The 22,872-nt window shown below is 47.5% G+C and overlaps 5 protein-coding genes across 5 annotated transcripts; 2 read left to right on the top strand and 3 right to left on the bottom strand.

Moving 5' to 3' along the window:
* Window positions 1-3,687, bottom strand: FIBRA_02032 (uncharacterized protein; the record flags this gene model as incomplete). The annotated part of the gene is made up of 19 exons (XM_012323878.1): window positions 1-180; window positions 242-296; window positions 347-402; window positions 450-691; window positions 747-797; window positions 849-923; window positions 1,299-1,415; window positions 1,472-1,760; window positions 1,811-2,031; window positions 2,095-2,523; window positions 2,583-2,634; window positions 2,699-2,863; window positions 2,919-2,949; window positions 3,007-3,026; window positions 3,091-3,156; window positions 3,213-3,376; window positions 3,433-3,464; window positions 3,521-3,600; window positions 3,652-3,687. The coding sequence occupies 19 exons, from the start codon at window positions 3,685-3,687 to the stop codon at window positions 1-3; spliced, it is 2,361 nt and encodes a 786-aa protein (XP_012179268.1).
* A 135-nt stretch (window positions 3,688-3,822) lies between these two features.
* FIBRA_02031 (uncharacterized protein) lies at window positions 3,823-4,382 on the top strand (the record flags this gene model as incomplete). Its single annotated transcript, XM_012323877.1, has 4 exons — window positions 3,823-3,843; window positions 3,901-3,946; window positions 3,995-4,156; window positions 4,213-4,382. 4 exons carry the CDS (start codon window positions 3,823-3,825, stop codon window positions 4,380-4,382), a joined length of 399 nt encoding a protein of 132 aa, XP_012179267.1.
* Window positions 4,383-4,739: 357 nt separating this feature from the next.
* Window positions 4,740-5,821, top strand: FIBRA_02030 (uncharacterized protein; the record flags this gene model as incomplete). The annotated part of the gene is made up of 7 exons (XM_012323876.1): window positions 4,740-4,770; window positions 4,821-4,965; window positions 5,030-5,070; window positions 5,138-5,406; window positions 5,469-5,562; window positions 5,619-5,710; window positions 5,765-5,821. The coding sequence occupies 7 exons, from the start codon at window positions 4,740-4,742 to the stop codon at window positions 5,819-5,821; spliced, it is 729 nt and encodes a 242-aa protein (XP_012179266.1).
* A 272-nt stretch (window positions 5,822-6,093) lies between these two features.
* Window positions 6,094-12,294, bottom strand: FIBRA_02029 (uncharacterized protein; the record flags this gene model as incomplete). The annotated part of the gene is made up of 21 exons (XM_012323875.1): window positions 6,094-6,291; window positions 6,345-6,741; window positions 6,791-7,002; window positions 7,060-7,358; window positions 8,005-8,437; window positions 8,486-8,623; window positions 8,680-8,690; window positions 8,747-8,780; window positions 8,840-8,996; window positions 9,056-9,101; window positions 9,161-9,250; window positions 9,301-9,345; window positions 9,402-9,446; window positions 9,494-9,903; window positions 9,954-10,107; window positions 10,160-10,178; window positions 10,234-10,674; window positions 10,725-11,455; window positions 11,507-11,603; window positions 11,677-12,109; window positions 12,173-12,294. 21 exons carry the CDS (start codon window positions 12,292-12,294, stop codon window positions 6,094-6,096), a joined length of 4,512 nt encoding a protein of 1,503 aa, XP_012179265.1.
* Window positions 12,295-13,110: 816 nt separating this feature from the next.
* On the bottom strand, window positions 13,111-22,814 carry FIBRA_02028 (uncharacterized protein; the record flags this gene model as incomplete). The annotated part of the gene is made up of 38 exons (XM_012323874.1): window positions 13,111-13,131; window positions 13,191-13,520; window positions 13,794-13,961; window positions 14,013-14,273; window positions 14,338-14,463; window positions 14,527-14,694; window positions 14,745-14,854; window positions 14,902-15,079; window positions 15,129-15,335; window positions 15,385-15,533; window positions 15,586-15,731; window positions 15,786-15,935; window positions 15,983-16,201; window positions 16,261-16,460; window positions 16,508-16,677; window positions 16,738-16,857; window positions 16,905-17,013; window positions 17,064-17,231; window positions 17,290-17,547; window positions 17,601-17,825; window positions 17,876-18,187; window positions 18,235-18,378; window positions 18,434-18,628; window positions 18,677-18,925; window positions 18,975-19,122; window positions 19,172-19,320; window positions 19,380-19,951; window positions 20,002-20,148; window positions 20,199-20,346; window positions 20,397-20,580; window positions 21,314-21,698; window positions 21,752-21,860; window positions 21,910-22,065; window positions 22,116-22,249; window positions 22,300-22,318; window positions 22,367-22,445; window positions 22,499-22,722; window positions 22,770-22,814. 38 exons carry the CDS (start codon window positions 22,812-22,814, stop codon window positions 13,111-13,113), a joined length of 6,882 nt encoding a protein of 2,293 aa, XP_012179264.1.
* Between the last annotated feature and the right edge of the window lie 58 nt (window positions 22,815-22,872).

Genomic DNA, 22,872 nt, shown 5'->3' with positions numbered 1-22,872 from the left:
TCAGTCGCCTAGATCGACCGCCGGCCCGAGAGAGATTTTGATCTTCTTGCTCAATCTCGACTTCACATGTGGTTGATCTGCCGTCTTGCGTTTGAGATTTCCTATCCCATGATTCTGGCCCAAGTCGTGCGGCGAAATAGGATTCTCCCGCAGTATGTCTTCTTGTGTTTGAGATTCGACCTGAGCATCGGTAAAATAAAATAAAATAAAAAACAGCGTGGGGATCCTCATCCACTCCCACCTGGTTATCGGATCTAGTCACCAACGGGATTGGTCGGATGTCGCTTTGTTGACTTCTGAAAGCGAGAGTCATATCAATAAGTTATGCTAAAGGATGGCATCATACGCATCAAGATCCATGTTCTCAGCCGCCTTTCGTTTGTGAAATTTACGACGCGGTTTCTGCAAGTCGTTAGAGTCAAAAAGAAAGGAATACTGTAAGCACAAACTAGGTCAGACAAGCCCAGCAGCCTCTTCTCTATCTCCGGATCCGGATCGAAGTACTCCTTGTATGCCTGGCTGCGAGTGGATGCTTGCAAGAACGCATACTTTAATTTTTGCACAGCTCTTCTTCGCTGCGACTGTCTTGTTTTAGCCCCAGCTCTCCCTTTGTTCTTCCCTCTGGCGAGACGGGTATCAGTCGTCATAAGGCCGAGATCGTCCATTTCCTTAGTCCCGGTGGTTATAAAACCTGATGTCAATCCACGATCCGTGATATGATGGGAATCGAAGAAATTATTACGTACTCTCAGCCTCAAGCCGCTTGAACAGTTGTCCAGCGACTACACAATCGCAGCCTGTAAAATATCTCAATATAGAAATCACGCTAGTAATGGCACTTAAATGACCGATGAGCTTCGCGAATGCGGATAGGCCATCGGGGTTATGAGTCTCGACAATTTTTATGGCCCTCCTAGCAGAAGCTACAATTGAGTCGTAAGCGATATGACGCAACGAATAGTGTTACCTGAAGATAGCCAAATCCTTGAATCTAGACATCATCCTGGGATAAAGATCATGGACCATAATTAAGTCCCAGTTCTGGTCTGCTTTTACCCGACAATCGAAGCAGGCGAAAGGTGCAGGGATACGTCGGTCCTTGGCTGAATGATAACCTATACACCTGATGACACGAAGTCGAGGTGCTTGAAAGTACGGTGACTATTGGCTCACCAGGTATGAAACATTCTCTTGCAACCGTCGCACGTCTTAGTATCGCAGTCATCGACCTGTATTTCCGACCTTGTAGTTTCACGAAATCGAGCAGAGATGTGAACGTACCGCCACACCGCACTCACAATCCAATATCTTCTCCTGAGAACCACCCGCTAGCGACTGAGACTGATGACCCTCTACACTAAAGAAAGAATGTATGGAGTCTTCTGTCGCCGACTGAACAATCTGAGTATTCATTTCTGTACGATTCTCCGTTTAGTACTTTGAGGAAGTGCCTGTGAGGCTTGACACTGACCTAACATATCGACATCGTCTTCCCTCATACAAGCATTTACAATGAGTTGTTTAACGAGTTGGGTTTCAAGTGTCCCTATATCTGCCTCATGACCAGAAGGAGGAAGCAACCCTGACTGTGCCGCAGGAGGGGTTAAAGACTCATTGGGCGAGATAGAGTCTTCGGTGTGTCGACGCCGGGATAGAGAACTGAATGGAGATAGCTCGCTTATTGGAGACTCGACGACTTGAGTGTACTCAAGCTGTTGTGTTTGCACCACGTGCGTCGAAGCGCAGGGTTTATCTCGAACCTGTGCAACGAACATCACATTCAGCAAGAATAACAAAATGAATTCCATACCAATTGCGCGATTCTCTTGGGGATGTTGTCCAATTCCCCAGCGTATTGTGCTTGTGCTATTGATTCGCAAGCATTATGTTGTGCTACCACTTCGAAATCTTCTGGAAATGATCTGACATCTCCATCCTCATCTCTGATTCCAATAGGAGCAAAATTTTCGACGCATGAATCTCCAACTCTACGATTTCCAACTAAAACACCAGCATTGGTGTCGTCTGAGTCTAACACCGACGAGACGCGGCATCGTAGTGAGAACTTGTCGACACACAGACAACTCGACTGACCTGGATTATAATCAGGGTCTTCTTCACCTTCTGCATCTTTGTCACACAGTCCCTCATCTCCGTCCCAAACAACCTGGCGTTCCAAAGCGTCAAGACGCTGTGTTTGTACTTGCTGTATCCTCATAGCCGCCTCTTCGGCTGGCGTAAGAGTGGGTGTCGTATGCGCGTGACCGCTGGTGGTGCCGGTGAATAGCGCATTGTTGTCCTCTGTCGAGGGCAAGTAGCCGGACACCGATGTGACGCGAACATTTACTCCGTGATGACCCGTTTGTAGAGTGCCAATACTGCACCGCTCTGGCACTTCATTTTTGTTGTGTGTTGTGAAGAACCATCTGTCCTTGACGACATCGCCGGGGCGGAAGTGTGGGGGCTCGTAATCATCTGGGGCATTATCATAATAAAAAAGCTTAAAGGTCGCGAATCGTCGTTCTAGAGCGACGCAGTGATAAGTGCCCGACGCAGAGGAGTCGTGCGTTTAGGATACTTACTGGGGAGGGCATCCATCTGCGTTGTAGCCTGAATCAAATTCTTTATCAAGGCCTACAGTAAATAGTCAGGACTTCTAAGACACTCTGACATCGAGAACACCAAAAAAGAGAATTACTTTCAGACTTCTTTTCACTTCACCAAGAGTAGGAACCCTTCCTTGTGTAGTTGCGGCCGATACTGGATCAGATACTTTCTTCGTTCCAGATATAGACATTCTTTGGAGGTCAGCATCCAACGACATAATTGGGACGGTAACGTCCGAGCCAGGAATCGGATGGTACTATTGAGTGGGAGCGCTCTGAGCGTAATGACTTTACAGAAGAGGTGGCATATACCTTGAAATTGAAAGTGTAGGCCTCCACAATGCTGCATATGATGTGCATAAGTCAGCAGACGCCTTCCAGGCACTATATGCGTCCATACTTGCTAGGGTCTTGATCATCCTATTGAGAACGAGCGTCAGTAAGTTACGTCAGGATAATGACATCACCGAATGATTTGACGTACGAGATATATAGCAAAGATGAAGCTGCGCAAATACTGCTTCTGTAAGGCATCAAATATACCGTTCTCCTAGGTATTGTAACAGAATTGATTAGAGACACGCGCGGCATTTAGGAAAATCGAACCAAGAAGTCCAGTAGTTTGTCCGCTTCTTCCGTGAAACCTCGTGTGACTGTCATGATCTTGAAGCCGCTGACATTCTGCTTGTTGTATTCCATCGAGAATGAGCGATTGGAGCCTATAGATGGTTGGGATGATAAGGATTCTGGTCCGGATGATGTCAAATAGCCTGAAGAAGATGGTCAGTAGAGCATCGACGATCGCTCGGGAGTACGTAGTACGTACTTTGCGAGAAGTTATCGGCCGGTAAGAGATTTCTGATAAATATATTAGCACGCGGTTTTGGACGCGCATATATGCGCGTTTTCTGTACCTCAAGTACGTGATGCAGCCGAGACCTGCTTTGAGGAGCGTTTGTATGGATTGCAAACTTTGCTGCGACGTCAACACTGCCTAAAGTTCTTTCAATACACAAATATGTTCTTTGTAGACGAACTAACTAACCTGGGTCTGATCTGTCCTAGAAGATTGAGCCTGCATGATTGTGTGAGGTAGAGGCCACAGCGCGAGCGAGCGAGGTGATCGAGGCGCATTCAAGCGGAGCTTTAAGCTTAGTTAAACTTCAAATACAAACGAGACGAGTCGAGACGCGTATGTTATGCATATCCGTCTACCATGGCTATCTGGGGTCTTTGGGTGAGGTCTTATACAGGCATATTGGCGAATTAACGGGTTGATAATTATAAAAAACAGGTGATTAACAAGGCTGGCGGTCTTGTCTATCAGCGTAGCTTCGGAGGTCTCTCGTCGTGAACTTGCCTATTGATGGGTCTAATTATCGAGATAGATGGACTTCCTCATCTAACCTCCAACGAGTACTTGGTTCTGGCAGGTACTCTCCATGGCATACATGCGATTACCAGTCGATTATCCCCTACCGGCTCGAGCTCTGGGGCGCAGGTAATATCGGGTGAGACGTTTAAGTTGACGATTCTCCTGACTGCGACAGGTGCGCTCAAGTGTTACTCCAGAGTATCCTAGATATACTGACTGTTTCTACGATAGGTACCAAGTTTGTCCTCCTTACATCCCTCGCCGAATCCACTGCAGAGTCTGTTCTGCAGAAGGCCTACGAGATATATGCAGACGCTGTCATGAAGAATCCATTCCACACACCAGAGATGCCTATCCGTAGTGAAGGCTTCGATAGCCGGATTACTGCATTGTTGGGCTGATAATTACGGGTTTCGGCAGCCAAGCAGTGTTATACGAGATACTAGTTTTAGTCTACATGAAGGGCTACACCCTGATTCGGTGACCTGTTTTGAAACGACCTTGGTTCGACCATGTCGCGGAGGTTCACGCGCCCGTCAATATTGATTGGCCAATGTTTGCACCCCTGTGTTGAGAACGGCCATTCGATCTGCTTGAACTGCAGTCCGAAATCGAAAAGGCATACATATGAATGAGCGGAAAGTAGTACTGCTTCTGCTTCTGTTCAAGCTGATTACCTGTCAACCTAGTAGAAATACCTAGCTAGCCGGTCCAAATTCCATTTTTCTCCTGTCTAACCACTGCCATACCATCTCGCAATGCCCGCAGCCCGAAAAAACAGCTCTGTGGGTGCGTCCTGGGTACTTAGATGTCGTGAAGCTGTACTGAGAGCGAGATAGTCATGCCTGTGACTAAAGCCATTCAATCTCGGCAGCCGGCGTTCTCTTCAGTCACATTCCGTAGTGCAGCTGAACAAGACCCAGACCTATCAGATGCAGGCGAAGATAACGCTGAATATGGGGGGACAATAGGCGACGATGATAAGTGAGCATGCCATGTTCGCGCATATATAGCTAGCGCTGACGTAGAGCTTGCGATGCCGTACTAGTGGTATGCTCGAGATGCTGAACATGCTGCAAGAGTTTCAGAGTAGGTGGATTTCATTGTTACATTGCATTTAGCTTGTGTAAGAACATGTCTATACCGTATTATTCAGAACGCAAGGCCTCAAAGACGTCGACGCGGTCAGCTGTATTCCAAAACAAGAAAAATGCACTCATCGCCGATGCTCGTAAGAATACGGAGACTATTGTACGAGAAGGGGTTCTATATATGCACGAGAGCTTCCATGCTTCTGTCACGACACGAACTCATACTGGGATCCTGTTGGACAGAAACCAGTTTTCCACCATGATAGCTGAGCTGAAGGCGCAAGAGAACTCGCCAGATCTTAACGGCCTGTCGCAGCTATGGGAGAGTCAAAATGTACAAGTTTAGCTATACGTGTCACCCACGACGAATCTAATCAACGCACCTTCATGCAACAGGATCTTGTAAATGATCTCCTGGGTATGTACCCGTCACTCATAGACAACCTCTCGCACAGGCGTGCCGACCAGATCGATGGCACAAGCGCAATGCGTACGTGGATCAACCACCATTAAAGATATTCAAATCAGCTACTGACAGTGGCGCAGTGGAAGCACATGTCGCAGAGCGTCAAAACTCTCGTCGCAGACTCATCCTCAACGCCAAGGGACGTATGGACGAAAATATAGAACGACAAAAGGTTATCACCTCGGTATATGTCAGCACCAGTCCTACTCATCATTGTGTTAATTAGCTCGCTACCGACGCAGCCGCTCTCATTAAGCATTTCAAGGCCCTCCTTCTTTCCTGAGGCTCTGTTGCAAGTCTCAGAGACTACCCTCAAGATATCTCCGTTCGAGTACCTGTAGATGAGTGACGCTCTGCACGTCATGATGTGCAGTGTATTGAGGCGTTAGTGCATGTTGCCTCCATCCAACGTCATTGTCACTCCAAACAGAGGTATAATGATAATCTGCAAATTATAGATAGCAGAGCTCTTATATCTATGAGCATAGATGGAGATCAATTGCTCAAAGCGGGGTCTTTATGAAGCCCATATGTCCGAGAACTACTGAGTAATAGTCAAGGATTGATATCAAAAGCATAGCGATATGACCTCACAAGTTCATCGACAGGCCGCCACATATCCTGAGCCTCGCCCTCACGAGATGATCGCACCAAGGAAGTTTCTGGATGGAGCCCAAGATATTCGCTCATGAAAATACGTAAGATGAGATTCCAACGACGCATCGTAGGGATATCCAGAGCAGTAGCATCATCCTACGTTCCAAATGAGCCTAGCAGAACGCCACACTGAATAGTATCGGAAATACCTTTAATGTATGCCAAACTGAGGGGAACGGGCTTGAGATGACGTGCAACACGCTTACGCCGAGATGCAAGAAAGGGACATGGTCGTCCTCGATTCCGCCTTGGTTGAACAAGTTACCGCGCGGGACGAAAAAGCTCTTCCATTTCCCCGCTGCTTGACTCTGGTCGTTGTTATAGACGAATGCACCACTCTCTCCGAGCCGGTGTTCGGCTGACGCCATTGCATCGAAGAGCCACGCAGTGTCGAGGAACGATGAATGTATTCGCGGGTTTGGCGCGCCCAGGAGGTCAAGGAGGATAAGATGTTCCACCGTTGAAAGTTCGGTCATCGATCCAGGCAGAAGCCTCCGCTTGGTATGGGGGGCGATGTAAGACGTGAACCACTTCTTCGCAAGATGTCTGCCCCAGTGAATACACACTATCTCTGTTGAGTACAAACGCTAAGTACCTTGCACCATAAACGGAGTCCTTAGCGGTCCAGACTTTGAACGCCTCCTCGCCATCGAAGAACACAAGCTGCAGGGTGGTTTCGGCTACGTCGTCGTCGTCCTCTTCCCCATTCTCTAATTGCTGCTGTCGCTTATCAAGTAGCGGATTAAGGGCTTCTGCGAGGTCGAGCATGAATGCACATGGTGCTGCAGAGTCTGTCGCACCTACAAACTACTGCCCTTGTCGTAAGAGAACTGGTCTGTGAGCAAGAGTGTGATCAACACGCACCTGGTTGTGGGGGTAAGTGGGAAAGAACTTGCTATCGTAATGAGCAGATAGAATAACTCTTCGAGGAGCAGACGGATCTTTGGTTGCGATGACGTTCGTAAAACGTTTCGTTCCGTAAGGAGTGTCGTCTGTGAATGCGTCCTCTTCGACATGCCAGTTAAGACTCTTGAGCGTCGATACAATGTAGTCTTTCACGATCGTATTGTTCTCTGTGTCGGGCGACCTTGGAATGAGAATCTTAGACAAATGTGATGATGGGTTTGAGGGATCAATATTGCGAACAGGATCTGGCGACGACACTAAAGTAGAAATCGCGTTGGGTGATAGCTGCCTAAATTCACGGGGTCCAAGTTTGAAGGCCTCGCTCCGCGGCCAACTCGTCACAGAAACGCAAAGCAAGACAACGAGGCAGAGCGATAAATAACGAGATCGTGGCTGAGGACTTGCCATCGACAAAGACCGTGAAGTCGACCAAGTGGGTCCGACGTATTATGTAGACGCGGCCCCTGCGGCGGCGCAAGCTACAGCGCTAAACTCAAGTAATCTGTCCCGATTTTCAGGTTGCAGAAGCGCGTCACCATGACAGTACCATTCAGTCTGAGCTGAGTCGTTGCAACTCAAATACGGCCTACCAGAGAAGTCCCAATTGAAGGATAGACGTATTGTATACAGTTGATATATTTACGTGACATGTACAAGAAAGATGAAACGATAGACGACAGGAATGTGAACGCAACCGTAAGCCGAGGGGTCATACCGCTATCCCGCCCGGTGTCAACTGCTCCAGGATTTGAAAGATGATTCGAAGGGCTATAAGGCCAAAGCTCTGAGCACCAAAATTGGCCTTATTTCGAACACTAAAGTCCCATGCCAGCCAAGATTGAGACAAGCTATATCGAAGCTCGCCAGCTGACAGATTGTCGGTATATTTATATAGCTTCTCACCAATATGGCGTGCCAACGTCGCAGAATGAAGCCGCATGCGATAGGTGCGGTCTGTCCTCCATCGCGTCTGGGTGCACTTTGCAAGAATTGTACCCACTACGACCTCCTCTTCTACTAGGCGCACATCGGATGCATCTGAGAGCGCATGGGTTATACAGATATACCGCAACTCATCGGTGTATCTCTGGAAGAGCTTGGTCATCTCTGCAACGTGTTCATCCTGATTGAAAAAGTAATGCAGTTGATCCTGAATGTAGTGTCTAAGCGCTTTCGATATCGGGTCCGACAAAGGCTTTGGTTTGGAGGCCGTCCCATTCATGAATTCCGCAGGGGATACGAGTGATGGGTCCACGATTGCGATATTACGAAACAAGTCGCCTAATGCACGATGAGATTCATAGTAATCAGTGTGACGAGGTGCGGCGTCTTCTGCCTGCGGAAAGGTGTAAGGTATCATTCACCCGTCTGCTCTATAACGTACCTGATGCCAGTCAGGTTTGTAAGGAATCAACCAGTGGGGCGAATCATGGATGTCTACAGGAATACCATTCTTCGGGTAATCGACGGCTTGGCTGCAGAGTTCGGCGAGGCTCAAACATTTCGTATCGTTGGTTCCGTGCTAATACATCCTCGTCAGTATGAATGTTTTGCAAAGCGCATTGAGTGGCATTTTACCTTAGATTGATCTATAAGGCATGATTGTTAGCTAGACACTCATAACACCGCTAGACAATGCACGTACCTGCTATAATGAGATGCCGATCGGAGAGTAAGCCCTAAGAGGGGAAAAATGTTGGTAAGTCCTGCGTTATATCTTCGTGTCAGATTTGCTCACTAGGACATCCGAATTGAGATATTCCACTACGAAATCACAAATATCTGCGATTGTACTGTCTCGATCAAGGGTACGCGTTCCTGCCGATAAATAAGATGCCGGATCTTCGTGCTCCGTGGGAAGCAGCGGTCCATGCTTTATAATAGAATATAGATCCCTGGGCGAGAGATGAACACTGAGTGACACCACGTCAAGCGTACATGCTGGCGCGCATACCCGTCCAAATCACCTCCTCCAAGGCAAGATGCCAAAGACCGACCACCTTCGGATAGATAGGGCCATAAGAGCTCATGTCGTGTAACATAGACAGATATCACTCACCTGCAGAAGGAAGTACGACCACGTTCTTCAAATTGCGGAAGAAGCACACTTTGTCCGGCGGTGGCGACCCAATAGCCCAAACTCGCTGGACTTAACTTATACTCAGCAGGAAGCTTCGTGACATATGGATTCTGATTTACCATCTCCAGGATGGACAACTGGGCTTCTCGATATCACAACAGACCCTAATACACAGCGGCAATCAGCACTGCGTGTTTTTGAAGAATCAAGATACTTATACCTTTGAGATACGTCGGCTCCGGATCATCCGCGTTTTGAACACAAGCTAATATAATCAATAAACGTTACGAGATATATTGGCTGAGCGCTCACCGAATATTTCACCCTTCTTGAGGCAAAAGACATTCTCCATACCAGCATGCACGTAGGCTGGACCTTCATCTGCAACACCCACCAAAAGGTAGCTGTCTGGAATAGGGATGCGTGCGCCGTGCTTGATGTCACGTAAAACGTGATTCTTGGAATAGTGTATGAGACGTTCGATAAATGGATCCTGGAGTACGTGAATAGACTTTTCATGCTTAAAGCCCATACCGATATTCTGAAGGGACTGAAGAATGAAGTCAAGCCCGTAACTCTTGCCCAGCGTGTGTGCCTTTAGCATGGACACAGACTTAGTTATCGAATCACTAGCTGTATATATGTCAGTTTTTGCGCGTTCCTGGAGGTTAATAAATGCTTTTTTGTCGACACCGCGATCTTCCAGAATCATGATGAGGGGGCTGGATACATAGTGAACATCAAACTGTGAAACTTTGTGTTTATTACTCACCGATTGAGGTACGAAGTACCAGGACGCTCGAACGCTCGCGCTATCTCAATCTCTGCGAGGTCGTCATCATGCGCCCTGAACTTGTTCATCGACGGCCTGAGATGCATCTTGATGCCTTGCAGCTGTTCGTCTATGACAACCATTCCTTTGTAGCCTGTTTGGTCGTTAAGCAATGCAGACATCGTGTGACACGTGTTGCAACGCACCTAAAAAACGAATTTGATACTGCGCAGTAGTGGGTAACGAGAAAATGATATACACGTGCAACTTCAACACGTACTGCGGATGGTTTGAGGCCTCGCCGTCGATTTTCAGGGCGAGATGCACACAAGGCATCCCAGATTAGATTACCCAGTTCTGTAGAAATAGTGCCCACGCCATCCGTAAATTCGTACGGCTTCTCGCCCAGGTCCGGCATCTCTTCCCATTGACCTCGAGTAATTCTGACAGAGGGATCCGTTGCTGTAAAGGCCTGCGCCAGTCGCGCGGCATACTTCGATGGTTGCCTGATAACCCCAGAGAAATCGCCTAAGGAGTCTCGGATCGTCTGCGCCGTGATGTGACCTTCTTCAGGATGATAAAACGGGTTGATAAACCATACAGCATGCTCGCGTAGGGCTGACTGAGAGTAAGCAAGAAATTCGAAGTAACGGCCGGCAAGCTCGAATCCGCTCCTTAAAACTCCACCAACTCGATCAAATAATAGAGAGCTTCCATCGACCTGAAATAGTTAGTACTTAGAAGTCTATCGAAGGAGGATAGGCAACAAACCTCGCGAGCCCAGCGGTATTGAAGTCGATCCTCATCCCTGAAGTCCACACGCAGGAAATGATCCTGATGGTCTGGATATCGGCGAATGACGCGGTTGGACTGGCTCACATACGGTCCTTCAAGGATCATCCGTGTCGGTGTGTAAGTGACATGATGACAGAGGAAATGTCCAGGAGGGAGTGGGATAGGAGGCTCCATGCCGCGTAGCTGTACGCGCTTGAAACAATCCAAAGGGCTCTCCTGAGGGTCCCTGGAGCGTAGTGCTTCAGTGAAATACCGCAGTATCTCGCCAGCGACTTGACGATAGTTCTCGTACACGTCATTGATCGGTTTGTACAACGTTGTCAAGAGATCCTCCGTAGTGAGGAGAGCATTGTGGAGGAGCGCCTCAAGCTGAAATGCAACAGACCAGTCAAATGAACGTACCCATGTACGGAAGGTACTAAGTTTCTTCCGCGTAAAGAACCCACGGTTGAAGGACTCTACATTAGCCCAAACAGGAGGCTGAACACCCGCCACTTTGCAGAGGTCCGCAAAGTGGCGAATATCCCGCTCCTCGTGAAGGATTATGCGCATCTGATGGGCGTAGGGAGCCACAACAGCATGAGCTTCATTGAGGCTACTAAGCCTTTGACGGAACTTGCGCATGTCACTCCAGTCTTTTCCCGTCAGTTCTCTGTTGATCCGCTGGCGCTCTAACATCGGCGGTGTTAGTAGGTCAAAACAGATGACTGCGTGCAAGATTAAGTGTCACAACGACAGCGAGCAATAGCAGAACTGACACGGGTTCCCGAAATCAAGCCCAATAGCCATTCTCCGTATGTTCGCAAATGTTACAGCAATATTATGAGCAATCTCTTCTGTCATCGTATTCCCCATCTGATGAAATATGGGCAGGCATCATTCGAAACAATCGTTAGTCATATATTTCGGTAAACACATGTACACTGACCTGGATACGAATCAACTTATGGTCGTACTCAAACCACAAGATGCCTGCCCCCTGTCTGACGTGGCTAATCTCATACTCATTGGAGAACTCTCGCGAGACCCCTCGCTGACTTCCCTCACGACGGTAGAAAACCCCAAATTGGATCTTGTCGATATGAAAGCTGACCTCCAACTTGCGTAGCTTGTCTTCTCTTTCTTCCTCAATTTCCGGATCAAGATACGGTGCTTTGTCTAGTATTTGTGTTAAAGCGAGCGGCGGTTTATGTTTACCTCGGAAAAAGCGTATCTTGCGATCATGGAGAAGTACCGAATTACCGTCACCACGCAACCAACGTAGAAATTTGTCGCCAATCTTGCGAGAACCCAACGTCATAGTTCCCGTTCCATTATTTTGCACGCCTCCATGGCCCGGATTCAGGGTAATTTTGAAATTACTGCCACCAAGAATAAAAGATGTTGAACCCTGTTGGTCCGCCTATTGAGCAATAATAACTTACGCTGGACGGTCCTTAGGGTCTGTGGGGTTGAAAAAATTATCGCTGTGAAGAACCTTTCCGATTGCGCGTTTGACATCCCATTCATTTGCTGTGAAGGAGACATCAGCGAGTTCAACCTCCATCGTAGCGACGAATCAATGGGGCACGAGTATATCCTGGGTGAAGCAAGATGTAGGAAAGTTATCCTAGGTGGGAAGAGTCAGAGGTTTGTATTTATGGACTGCAGGACGAAGCTGTGCTCGAGGGTCAAGCACCTAAAACCATTGCTTTGTTCCCTCCATCCGAGTCGTGGCCCCACCGCTGTACATGTGGCGTGGACGCCGGCGTCTTGAGGCCTCACCGTGGGCAATTGACAAAGTTCGGCGGTTGAACCCGGTCAAACCTACGTCGGAAACTTTGGCTGCGAGAGATCGCATTTCCCTGCAACGTTCGAAGCACAATCACTCGGCCAGACATGCAAAAAACATAGTAAGTGGACCCATCAGAGGCTACTAAATCCGCCATGTCCTGTGTCCGAATGTGATACATATTCAATGCTCGAACTTCTCAGAGAATTGAGTGACAATGCAATCTCTTTTAGTGCATGTCCAGCACGTGCTCGACAGCCGGACACCGCGTTTTGCCCACAGTGGCTAGGGACATCTCAATAAATCTAATTGGTTTGCCTGGCTTCGCTTGTTTATGCAAAACTAGGCGGCAACTGGCACCAACCTGCTCGCATTACAAAAACATACAGTACTGATTTCGCTTCGTGATTCTGATTCTGGCAGTGACCGTGCATATTAATCACATAGCAATCAAAGAGCGGAATACACGTGATCGGAGTTGTGATTATATGTAGTAGGGATTATCGAGTATACTGATACTAATAACGTTCAGAGTTACTTGTAAGGTATCCCTTGTACGAAAATCAGCAGCATTCAAAAACCCAAACGCAATCAGACTTTACCATTTTGAAGCTGTGCAAATTGTTCAACAATCAGTTTCGCATGGACAAAAAGCAGGCAGTGTAGCTTACTCTCTGGAACTCATCGTACGCTGTGCTGCGAACGTTTTCATGAGCGTTTCGGATGATGGCCATCATCCATTCCGCAGCTTGACGCTCGTTAAGCCCAAGCGCAAAGCGATCCCTGAGCCGCTTCATCGTAGGTTCTCCTTTGAACGACGGCAGTTGCGTGTCAAGCATCATCTGTACTGTACCAACTAATTGATCCGCATGAGGTCTTATAGCGAGGAAGGCCTTGACCGTAAGCTGTTGGAATAGCTGATATCCTTGGGAGTTCCGACCTCCCATCAGAACTACCATTTCGTGGGTCAGTTTGAATGAATTTGGCTCGAACTTGACACCCTGCGAAAAAATTCAGCATAATATAAACGTGAATCCTCCTGTGGCACCTACTCCAGGGCGTGAATCCACGCAGGAAAAAGGTAAGCATAGAGAAAAAGGATTTTGTGGGTTAAACACTCATCTATGTCGAACAGGAATCCAAAGTCTATGATGCGGCGTTAGACGGGGAAGCTCAGTAATCACGAAACATTTACCGATATGAACTATATGTCCTTCACCGTCGATCATTATGTTTCCATTGTGTCTATCCTTCACCTGGAGAATGTAACACACAACGGAATATGCGGCCATCGAGTGGATGAAATTCTGTCGCGCTTTTTGAAAGTCAATTGTATCCTCTCCGCCGTACTTCGCGATGAAGAAATCAAGCAAATCATTGACTTTTGCTCTCCCCATTTCGTCACGAGAGGTCGCGTTTGGAACGACATCGATGACACCGCACTGTAAGAACCGACATCAAATGGTGTTTTAATCATATATGAAGTTACGAACTCCAGGAGCGGTGGCCGTTACTCGGTACGGATATAAATAAAGAGTCAGGCCAACGCTGGTAAATATGTTTTTGAACATAGCAATGACTTGTAAGGCGAGGACGTCTTGTCGGCAGTCGTCTCCGACTTTGAAAATGGCCTGTTGCCAGACGTCATACTCGACCTTGGCAATCTCCTGTCCCTGGGTCTCCGTGATACCTTCCGAATCAATTGCTAGTTCAACACGCTCTTTGCGGACCTTGAAGGTAGCCATGAACGGTGCCTACTCGACATAAGAGTAAATCGATTTTGATCAGTGGGCGCATATATATTGGAATAAACTAGACCTTGGCATGGCTTTGTAGCGGTCTACCAGACTTCTTGTCGATGTCGATAACCACCCCATCTGGGTTGCTAGGGAGATATACTCCAATTTCCACGCGAATTTTGGCCATTTCTTCATCAATCTTTGCCTGTGATGCTACCCATGAGCAAGGGTAGACAAACAGGAGTAGATAAACTTATGCAATCTTTACCTTCTTTTCGGGTTTTGTCTTCTTGATATAGGGCTTAAGCTTACCCGAAATTGAAGTTACTTCGTTGAAGAACGTGAATTCACGATCATAGAATGTTCGAGCTTCACCAGAGAGGGTGTCTACAACCCGCCTTGTCATATCATCCAAAATTGGTTTCATTGGATCTTCCTACGATAGTGCTCAGACAGGTGATTGGGAAATATCAAGGGTGGACTTACAACGTCATCCCCGTCATCTTTATAACAATTTGCCTTCATATTCCAGATGATTTGGTGACAAAAAAGCTGAGATATTTTTGCCGTCTCGAAGATGAAGCGTTGAACATAGCCTGAACTAATGTAGGTCAATATAATAATCAATTCGGATAGTGCTTACCCAATACGTCGTGTCGCAGTGCTTGAACAATTTGAGGGACAAAGAAAAAAGTCAATTCGACTGGATGTTGTTCCAGAACACGATGCGCATATTGCAAGAGTACGGCATCATTGTTATAGCGTCGTTCAAAGAAATTTGCAGCCACGATAGGGGGTACAGGATCCCAAAGCAAGATGTACTAGATCAGACATAAATAATCAATCGGGACCAAAATGTGAGCCCTTCACCTTCAAGTCTCGCCGAACCATTAGATCGGGCTTGCTGCCAATCAAATAGGGCAGAGCTTCTGGGATATGCAAAGCGTCAAGAGTGCTGGAGCGCACCAATCGTCCTACTTCACTACCGACGATTGGATGATTGAAGCGTTCCGTAAAATACACAGCGATGGCAGGATCAAGCTCCCAAGTTTTTTGGACAGCGCTGATCCAGGAGCTCTAAGAAACGTGAACTTTGAAGCCGTTTGGACAGAAATCAGGTACGCACGTCCAATATGGTTTTCTCTAAGGAGGCTATGTGGTCAGCGCCCCGCGTGGAATCATTAACTGGATTCGACCACACTGTCAATCTAGAAATTTCATTCTCCACGAGCAGCCGCAGGGGAATATTGAAGTTCTTAAGGGATATCACGTACTCTTCACGGAATTGCATTAGATGTCAAATGATGCACAAAACTTTATCACGTACGGGGAACCTGCGATAGAGATTGAACAGGATTCAGGCTAGAAATGGCTGGGAAGCCTTTAATACTATCGGCTTGCAAGTAATCCAAGAATTCAGAGAGCAGTTTGATATCCGCATCGATCTGTACGCGATTTGAACCATATGACCATCTGAAAGGCTATGTGAGAACGAGTCCCTATTTATGGGTCGTGACTCAGACATACTGTGGACGCGTGCTGAACCATGAAAACGCAGTCCGATAGAGCCCATAGCGGAGTTGATGCTCGCAAAAAGTATCTAAGTTGGAGCTCTTGAGAGTTTCAAAACCAAAGAGCAGGAAGGAGAAGCGGGCTTCGCGAGCGAGAGGGTGGGTACTGCACGACAGTTAGTCGGCGAAACTATATTTCTTGCATTTACGAACCTCAACGAAGAGTGAGCTCGAGCCGACACCAAAGCCAGTCGTTGAATCAGGAACATCAAGCCAGGTCTACGGTACCTTGCAGCCTGCATCCTGCTGAAAAATAGCTGCAAGACCAACACATGGGGCGCTAGAAGTCGACGGGCACCCGCTATGCCCCTATCAATGATGGTCTTATCCGTCGGGTTGTATTCGACTACATGTAAAAAGGGATCTACGTAGCTATCATGTCCATTTCACGTAAGCATCAATTTTCAGATAAAGTAATGAGCAGGACGTACTTCAGCGCTCGAGAGAATAGACCTTTCTCGTGTTTGATGGTGAGAGACCACGCCGAGCCGATTTCGGACATGAGCGCCATCTCATAATCCGGTTTTTCCGCAATAACCCATGACCATGTCTCAATACCTGCTGAAACAGCGGAAGGAGTAAATGCCTCGAACGGTAGAGCAACCAGACAGTGTAGCAGGTCATAGTCATACTGTGAAATATTTTTAGAAGGGTTAACTCACGCCGTTCGAAGCTTACCTTGTCCACAAATATCAGGGTCCCAGCACAACGAAAAAGGAGACGCTTAAGGTCTCGAATGGACATGGATCTCTTCTTTTCTCTTATGTCATTGATGGCCTCGTAAATTTGATCCTTAAGCCCGTCAATTTCGGTGACGGGGACAAATTCAGTTCCAAGCACACTCCCCCCTGGAGTTGCTGGTAGGGATGAGCCACATAATAGAGAGCAAAAAGATGAAAGTGGCCTACCATAAGAGCGCCCGAACCTGAATCCATTTACTTCACCAGCGAAGTACCCTTTAGACGCAATCTGGCTGGCCAAGACTTTCGCGCGATCTGGCTTCCAGGTTGACAGGCCAGAAAGGGACGCTATAGGAGGGATGAACGCAGTTCACATTGACTACAAAATCACTTACTAAGCTTGCGATCAATCGGTCCAATTGTCTTGCCATACTCCAATGCAATAGACGCGCCAAGTTCGGATGAGTCTGCGACAGAAAATACTTGATTGACGGCGAGATATTTCTAATGGAGAACGTCGGAAAACAAGGGTTATAACAGTGTTGATGTCTTACCTGCAGTGTAGAATGTAATTCTACAGGAGCACGTCCCAGAGCGAGCTCAAACCAGTTCCTGGCATCTCGGTGCAACTGAGACAACATATCATTACGTGCTTGGTAGCTATCAGGCAACTGAAGGGTCAATTGAGCTCTCTCAGAATGGTACTGATATGTTGGATTGTCCTGAATTGCATCCAGCTGTGAGAAGACTGTAGACAGCAGACAAAGAGCTATGACATACTTCATCGATGAACTCGTTCTCACAGGCGCGACGTAAAAGAGTTAAAACTTCAAGAATAGCAAATACCAATGGTGGATCGCACATCAGCGACGGAAAAGACGTGATGAGTCGGTTCAGATATTTTGAGGCAATTTCCCTTGCTTTTGTGATACGATGGGTACTACCGACTAGCAGTGATCGCAACTCTGAGGGTAATTGCTCTGGAAGTGCTTGTTGAGCTGCTTGGCCATTCAAGTCCATGATACAACTACGGATGACCTAGTGGAAAATCATGACGCGTCTGACACAAAACTAAGTTGAACATTTGTTACCTTCTCCGCAACCGACTCCATACATGCATGCAGTCCTGCATTCTTGTTTAATCCATTGTTGACGAAAAACGTCTCTAGTGATGACGGCAGCCCGGCAGCGGAGCGCATGCTCTCTACGTCGTGCATACAAAGCAAAAAGATCACTTGTCCTGGTAATAGATATCGAACCTCGCTGGAACGGACGGGAATATGCTTCGTCAGTAGAGTACGGTGCCTCGAGATTATCTAGACTTCCAGTTAACGCATACTTAACTCAATATCAAGAAAATGCTGACCGTTTCGATATATTCCTGTCGAATAACGGTATTATATTCCAAGTCGCTGACAATAGTATCATGTGCTTCTTCCAACACAATTGCAGGAGTTTTAACAGCAATTCGAGCTAAAGCTGGCTGCTGCCAATCTGTGGCCGATTGGTGCTTTAAATCTCCGGGAACTGTGAACTGGAAAAGAATGCAGAGGAACCACATATTGCGAAAGAGTGTCACGAGGTCGGACGATGCATCAGCAAGCTTCAGATCAAGATGATATAGAAGCGCATCGATGGGCAATAGCAGAGAACCCAACTGCTCAACCATGTCTTCCATCTGAAACACGTCAACATGGAGACTATGTGGCTAGATTAGAGACTCACTTTAGCATGATGATTAGAAATGGCGACATTTTGAATAGCAACTCCCTTATCAGCGAAAAGTGTCAACAATTCACGTAAGTAAAGCTCGTAAAATTCGGGCCTGCGATTCAACTCCCGAGCCAACCTCGTTTGAGCAGCTAAAACCTGACAACAGGTATGATAGAAGTAAAATGGGCGCATAGAACATGCACTAACACACCTGGTTATTGGAGAATCTTGGATCATCCATATTGGCCGACCTATTAATGGCAGAGAAGGCACGAATGATGTCGACGAATGAACTTTCAGGGGCTATCAAGGCCAAATCGACAAGATTGTATGCAATAGCAGCTTCAACTGTGGGCTCCGCGGCACGTAATCGTTGTAGAAGCATGGATATTGTAAGTTTAGTTGCCTATCCATCGATATATCAGCGATCCTAAGTCCAAATAGCAAAATTTACCTCCTCCTCACGAAACTCTAGGGCCAACCTGGTGGCAATCGATATACTGCTGATTCCAACCGTTCTCTTTTCGTCTTCCGACAAGCCTCGCAATCCATTTTCAACCAAATGGAGATTGGAGGTGTCCGTAGAGTCGATTATGGACGACGCGATTGAAATCGTTCCTTCGTAGGTGTCTTTACTGGTGGCGGCAATGTAATTGAGAAGAGAGTACATATACGACATGACCTGATCGTCCCCTGGAGCCAACTACGAAGAAATCAGATGCATGCGGTCAATGGATATAGACCAAACGCACATTAATGCAGAGCGCGAGACATTTGGCTGCTGCAACAAGTGGGGGAGGGGTCCGTGTGCCAGATACAAACTCGAACTCAAATATAGACAGCGGCGAAGTTACCCAGCGGCGAAGATGACCTGCCATCTCCATTGCGATTTCTGGAAAGCTATCATCACGGTAAGAGTGCGACCATGCCTGCTGAAAAGTACACAAACTTGCGAACTAAAATTGCGGTTGACTTCAATGCCGCTTCTCGTACCAGGTTATCACACATAGATGATTCAACGCCAAGGAGCAGCTTCAACCTATTGAAAAGACTTTTGTCGAGTTCTCCTAATGCTGCTGAACACACTGCAGCCAGCTTCTACACTCGTTTCTCTGCATTAGACTGACAAGCCAAAACGAGAAAAGGACTGCACGCACTAAGCTCTCCGACATCGTTTCCCAGGCATAGCTATCTTCGGACGGCTCAGCATCCATTTCTTCAACTTGCGCGAGGAGATCGGAGAACGAGTCTTTCGCATGCTCCAACGTAGACTTCAATACTCCCCCATAGCTATCATTAGGATTGACCGAGCCCGCAATGGAGTTTCGCAAAAGCGTTTGCCAAACTTTGTTGGCCGCCGCGGCCTCCGTGAACTTGGGATATGCCGTGTTCAATGGTTCGTTCCGAGGGCATACAGCTTGTGCGAGAACTGTCCATTGAGCTTCCGTTACGCAACACACGATGAAATAACCACTCAGAGGTCTTCCACGAGAAACGTAGCGAGTGAAAAGAGTCTGGATGTACTGTATCTGATCGGTACCGTCCCCATGGCTTGGGGCTATGTCGACAAGTAACCTATTGAGGCGATCGACGACGTCCGCGGCAAATAAAGCATTAAGATGTTCTGACAGCAGTGACCATTCATGTACAGACCAATCAAACGGAATCGAAATGATGGCTCGGTAAAATCCATGAAAAGATGGCGCAAACTGCGTGAGTACGCTAGTCGCTATTGAATTGTCAGACTGCACGCCCTTTTTCCCGTACTATCGCACTCACGAGCACCCCGCTGAAGCATGCGCACGATCTCTCCTGTGAACTTCCTTATTGCACTGATTGCACCCATTCTGTGTTTAGTATGAGAGTTCGCAATCCGAAGCAGCGCAGAGACAGTAGCGAATACGAGCTGATCCGGCAGCGCCCATTCTGAACAAGGGTCAGCATAGGTTGAGTAATGTATACAGGTAGACGCATACCGTCCCAGAATAGACACTGGTCGAAGTCAATGTAAGGAATGTCCCGTAATATATCAACGAGTATGGGGACTGTCTGGTCAACGTGGGCGTCTGATAAGTTTACTGCGAGCTCCGCGAATCCTATGTTGCACTGAATCCTGGAGTTGGGCTATATGCCGATAAACAAGTCCGACGAATGCAAGGGAGAACGAGACTCACAACAAAAACTCGTTCATCCTCGACCTGACCCAACCTCTCAGTGTCATCCAAAACTCGCGTCTCAACCTTTGAGGCCACCAGGTCAATAGTAGATAAGAAATCTGGGTTTTCAGCCTCATGCTTTGATTCACCGATATTTGAGGCCAGGTCAGTCAAGATAAGCTGATAGATGTTCAATTCAAGACTGCGAAGAATTGAGCTCCTCGCGTCATGCGTCCAGGGTCCAGGCAACTCACCAGTCCATTGCGTACCAAAAATCTTCTTATGATTGGTCAATGTGACAGCGCGCCCTCAGGGTTCCTCCTCCAAGTAAGTACTCAGCGAGAACACGCTGCAGTGACGGCGCCTAATGCCGTCACGCACGAGAACACTTCTACACGAATCCGGAAGGTGTTCTAGATTAGCTCATTAGTAACTCGGAGTCACTTTATACGGCCTGGGCACTCTCCTCACAATTTGAAATTTTGAATAAGTAGATCTTTCAGACTATATGAGACGCGTCAGTGAGTTATTTGGATTGTTGAACCATTGCAATGAAAATGAAAAAGTAACCGACCACCTGAGATCTAGTTTCGGTTCAGGGATGGTACATGAAGTTCGTGTCATCTCATACCATCACCTACCATGAGTCCTTTTCCAGGACATCTGAGTCACTCACTACCACTTGTAAAGTGGCTGAAATTCAGACTTGTTACTATATATAAATGTTCATGCAGTGGTACAGTTTACTAATGATTGCTATACTACATTTAGACCTCACAGCCATCTATAGTTAGTAAGTCAGGGTCTCCACGACGGCATCAAGCACCCGTAGAGAGTCCGGCAAGTAAAACTTCTCAAAATGCATAGGGACGGGAGTACTATTAGGCCATGATCCCTTGTCAAAGATACGCCAGGGTTTAAAGAATGACACTCACTCCCAGCCAGTCACCAGTTTGACAGGTGCATTCAACTTAAGGAAACACCTCTTCTGGATTTCGGCGCCAATATCAGCACCGACTCCGCCCACGCGTCCAGCTTCATGTACAACGACGAGCCTGCCTGTACGATTGACGCTTTCAGCGATCGTCTCCACATCCCAAGGCAATATGGTGCGCAGATCAATGAGTTCCACCTTTGCAGATCGCAAAGTAAGGGGTACATGCTCTGCAATCGTCTGTGGAGGAGAAGACAACATATGCAGCGCCGTTTCACAGCTGTAGATTGGAGTACCCCATGAGACCAGCGTGAGGTCTGAACCTTGTACAAGTGTTTCAGCGCGACCAAGGGGAATTTGAAAGGCATCTACAGGTACTTGCTCCACTGTCATAGAGTGTGTAAGGTTTCGATCGGGCACACGCCATAAGCAGACATACCTGCAGCACGGTATAGAATTTTAGGTTCCATGAATATCACAGGATTCGGATCCCGGATTGATCCCAAGAGAAGACCTTTCGCTTGAATGGGAGAGCGGGGAATAACGACCTAGCCGACAATTCAATGCAGTGTCGTATACATAAAGAAATATGACCACCTTAATGCCAGCCGCTCCCAAGAAAAATCCCTCAGGGCTTTGGGAGTGATAATGGCCACCATGACCTACGGCCATAGTGGGACACCGAATTGTTAGACCTCCCGCTTGATAATTTCCACCTGAGCGGTACCGGAACTTGGCAGCCTCGTTCACGATCTGGTTTGTTGTTAGATTAGCGAAAACGGCGATGCGGCAAATAGATAGACCTGGTCAAATGCCGGAAAGATGTAGTCGGCGAATTGAACCTCAGCGATAGCAGTATGTCCCATTGCCGCTATCCCAATACCAAATCCCGCAATACCTTGTTCACTCAAAGGCGTGTTGAAAACTCGTTCCCTGCCTACGGAAACGGTTCGCCCGGTCCAAAAATAATCGACAATGATTACACACCAAATTCCTCCGCGAGCCCCTTGACACACTGTCAGTAACGACATGGAGTTCACAAGTGTTGACGGACCATGGTACACCTGAAGACGCCCCCGAATGCTATGTCCTCACCAAAGACTACAGCGGTGTCATCGTGCGACAATGCATTGCTAATCAACGACTCAATTTGAATGGTCAGCGGAGGTTCTCGGTAAACACAGACCTAAGCGCATCTCGGATCGCCTGATACATATTCATTTTGCGCGTCTCGCGACCAGCTATGAGGTCGCTCGATGATCCCGTCTGCCCCTCATCCGTCCATTGCAGACCGGAGGTACGAAGAGCGGACTCGCGAGTCGTCCGAAGATACTGAGAGGTTGCGACAGAAGGAAGATGCTCGGCCTCTGCGGTATGCTGCTCGGTAGTGGTCGAGCTCCAGCGCCGGCACTGCATGTAATTGAGTAGGACAAACAAGCAGAACGAAGGACTCTTACAGGCTTGATAAAGGCTTTTCTGAGCAAGCGCGTTGAAGCATACATGATTGTCAAATCCAGAATGGTCGTTCGGCGTCGGACGAGTTCAAGAAGTTCGCATTAG

Source organism: Fibroporia radiculosa (assembly GCF_000313525.1).
Source record: "Fibroporia radiculosa TFFH 294 genomic supercontigs, scaffold1045, whole genome shotgun sequence".
Classification (NCBI taxonomy): Eukaryota; Fungi; Basidiomycota; class Agaricomycetes; order Polyporales; family Fibroporiaceae; genus Fibroporia; species Fibroporia radiculosa.
This window is presented reverse-complemented; position numbering and strand designations above follow the sequence as displayed.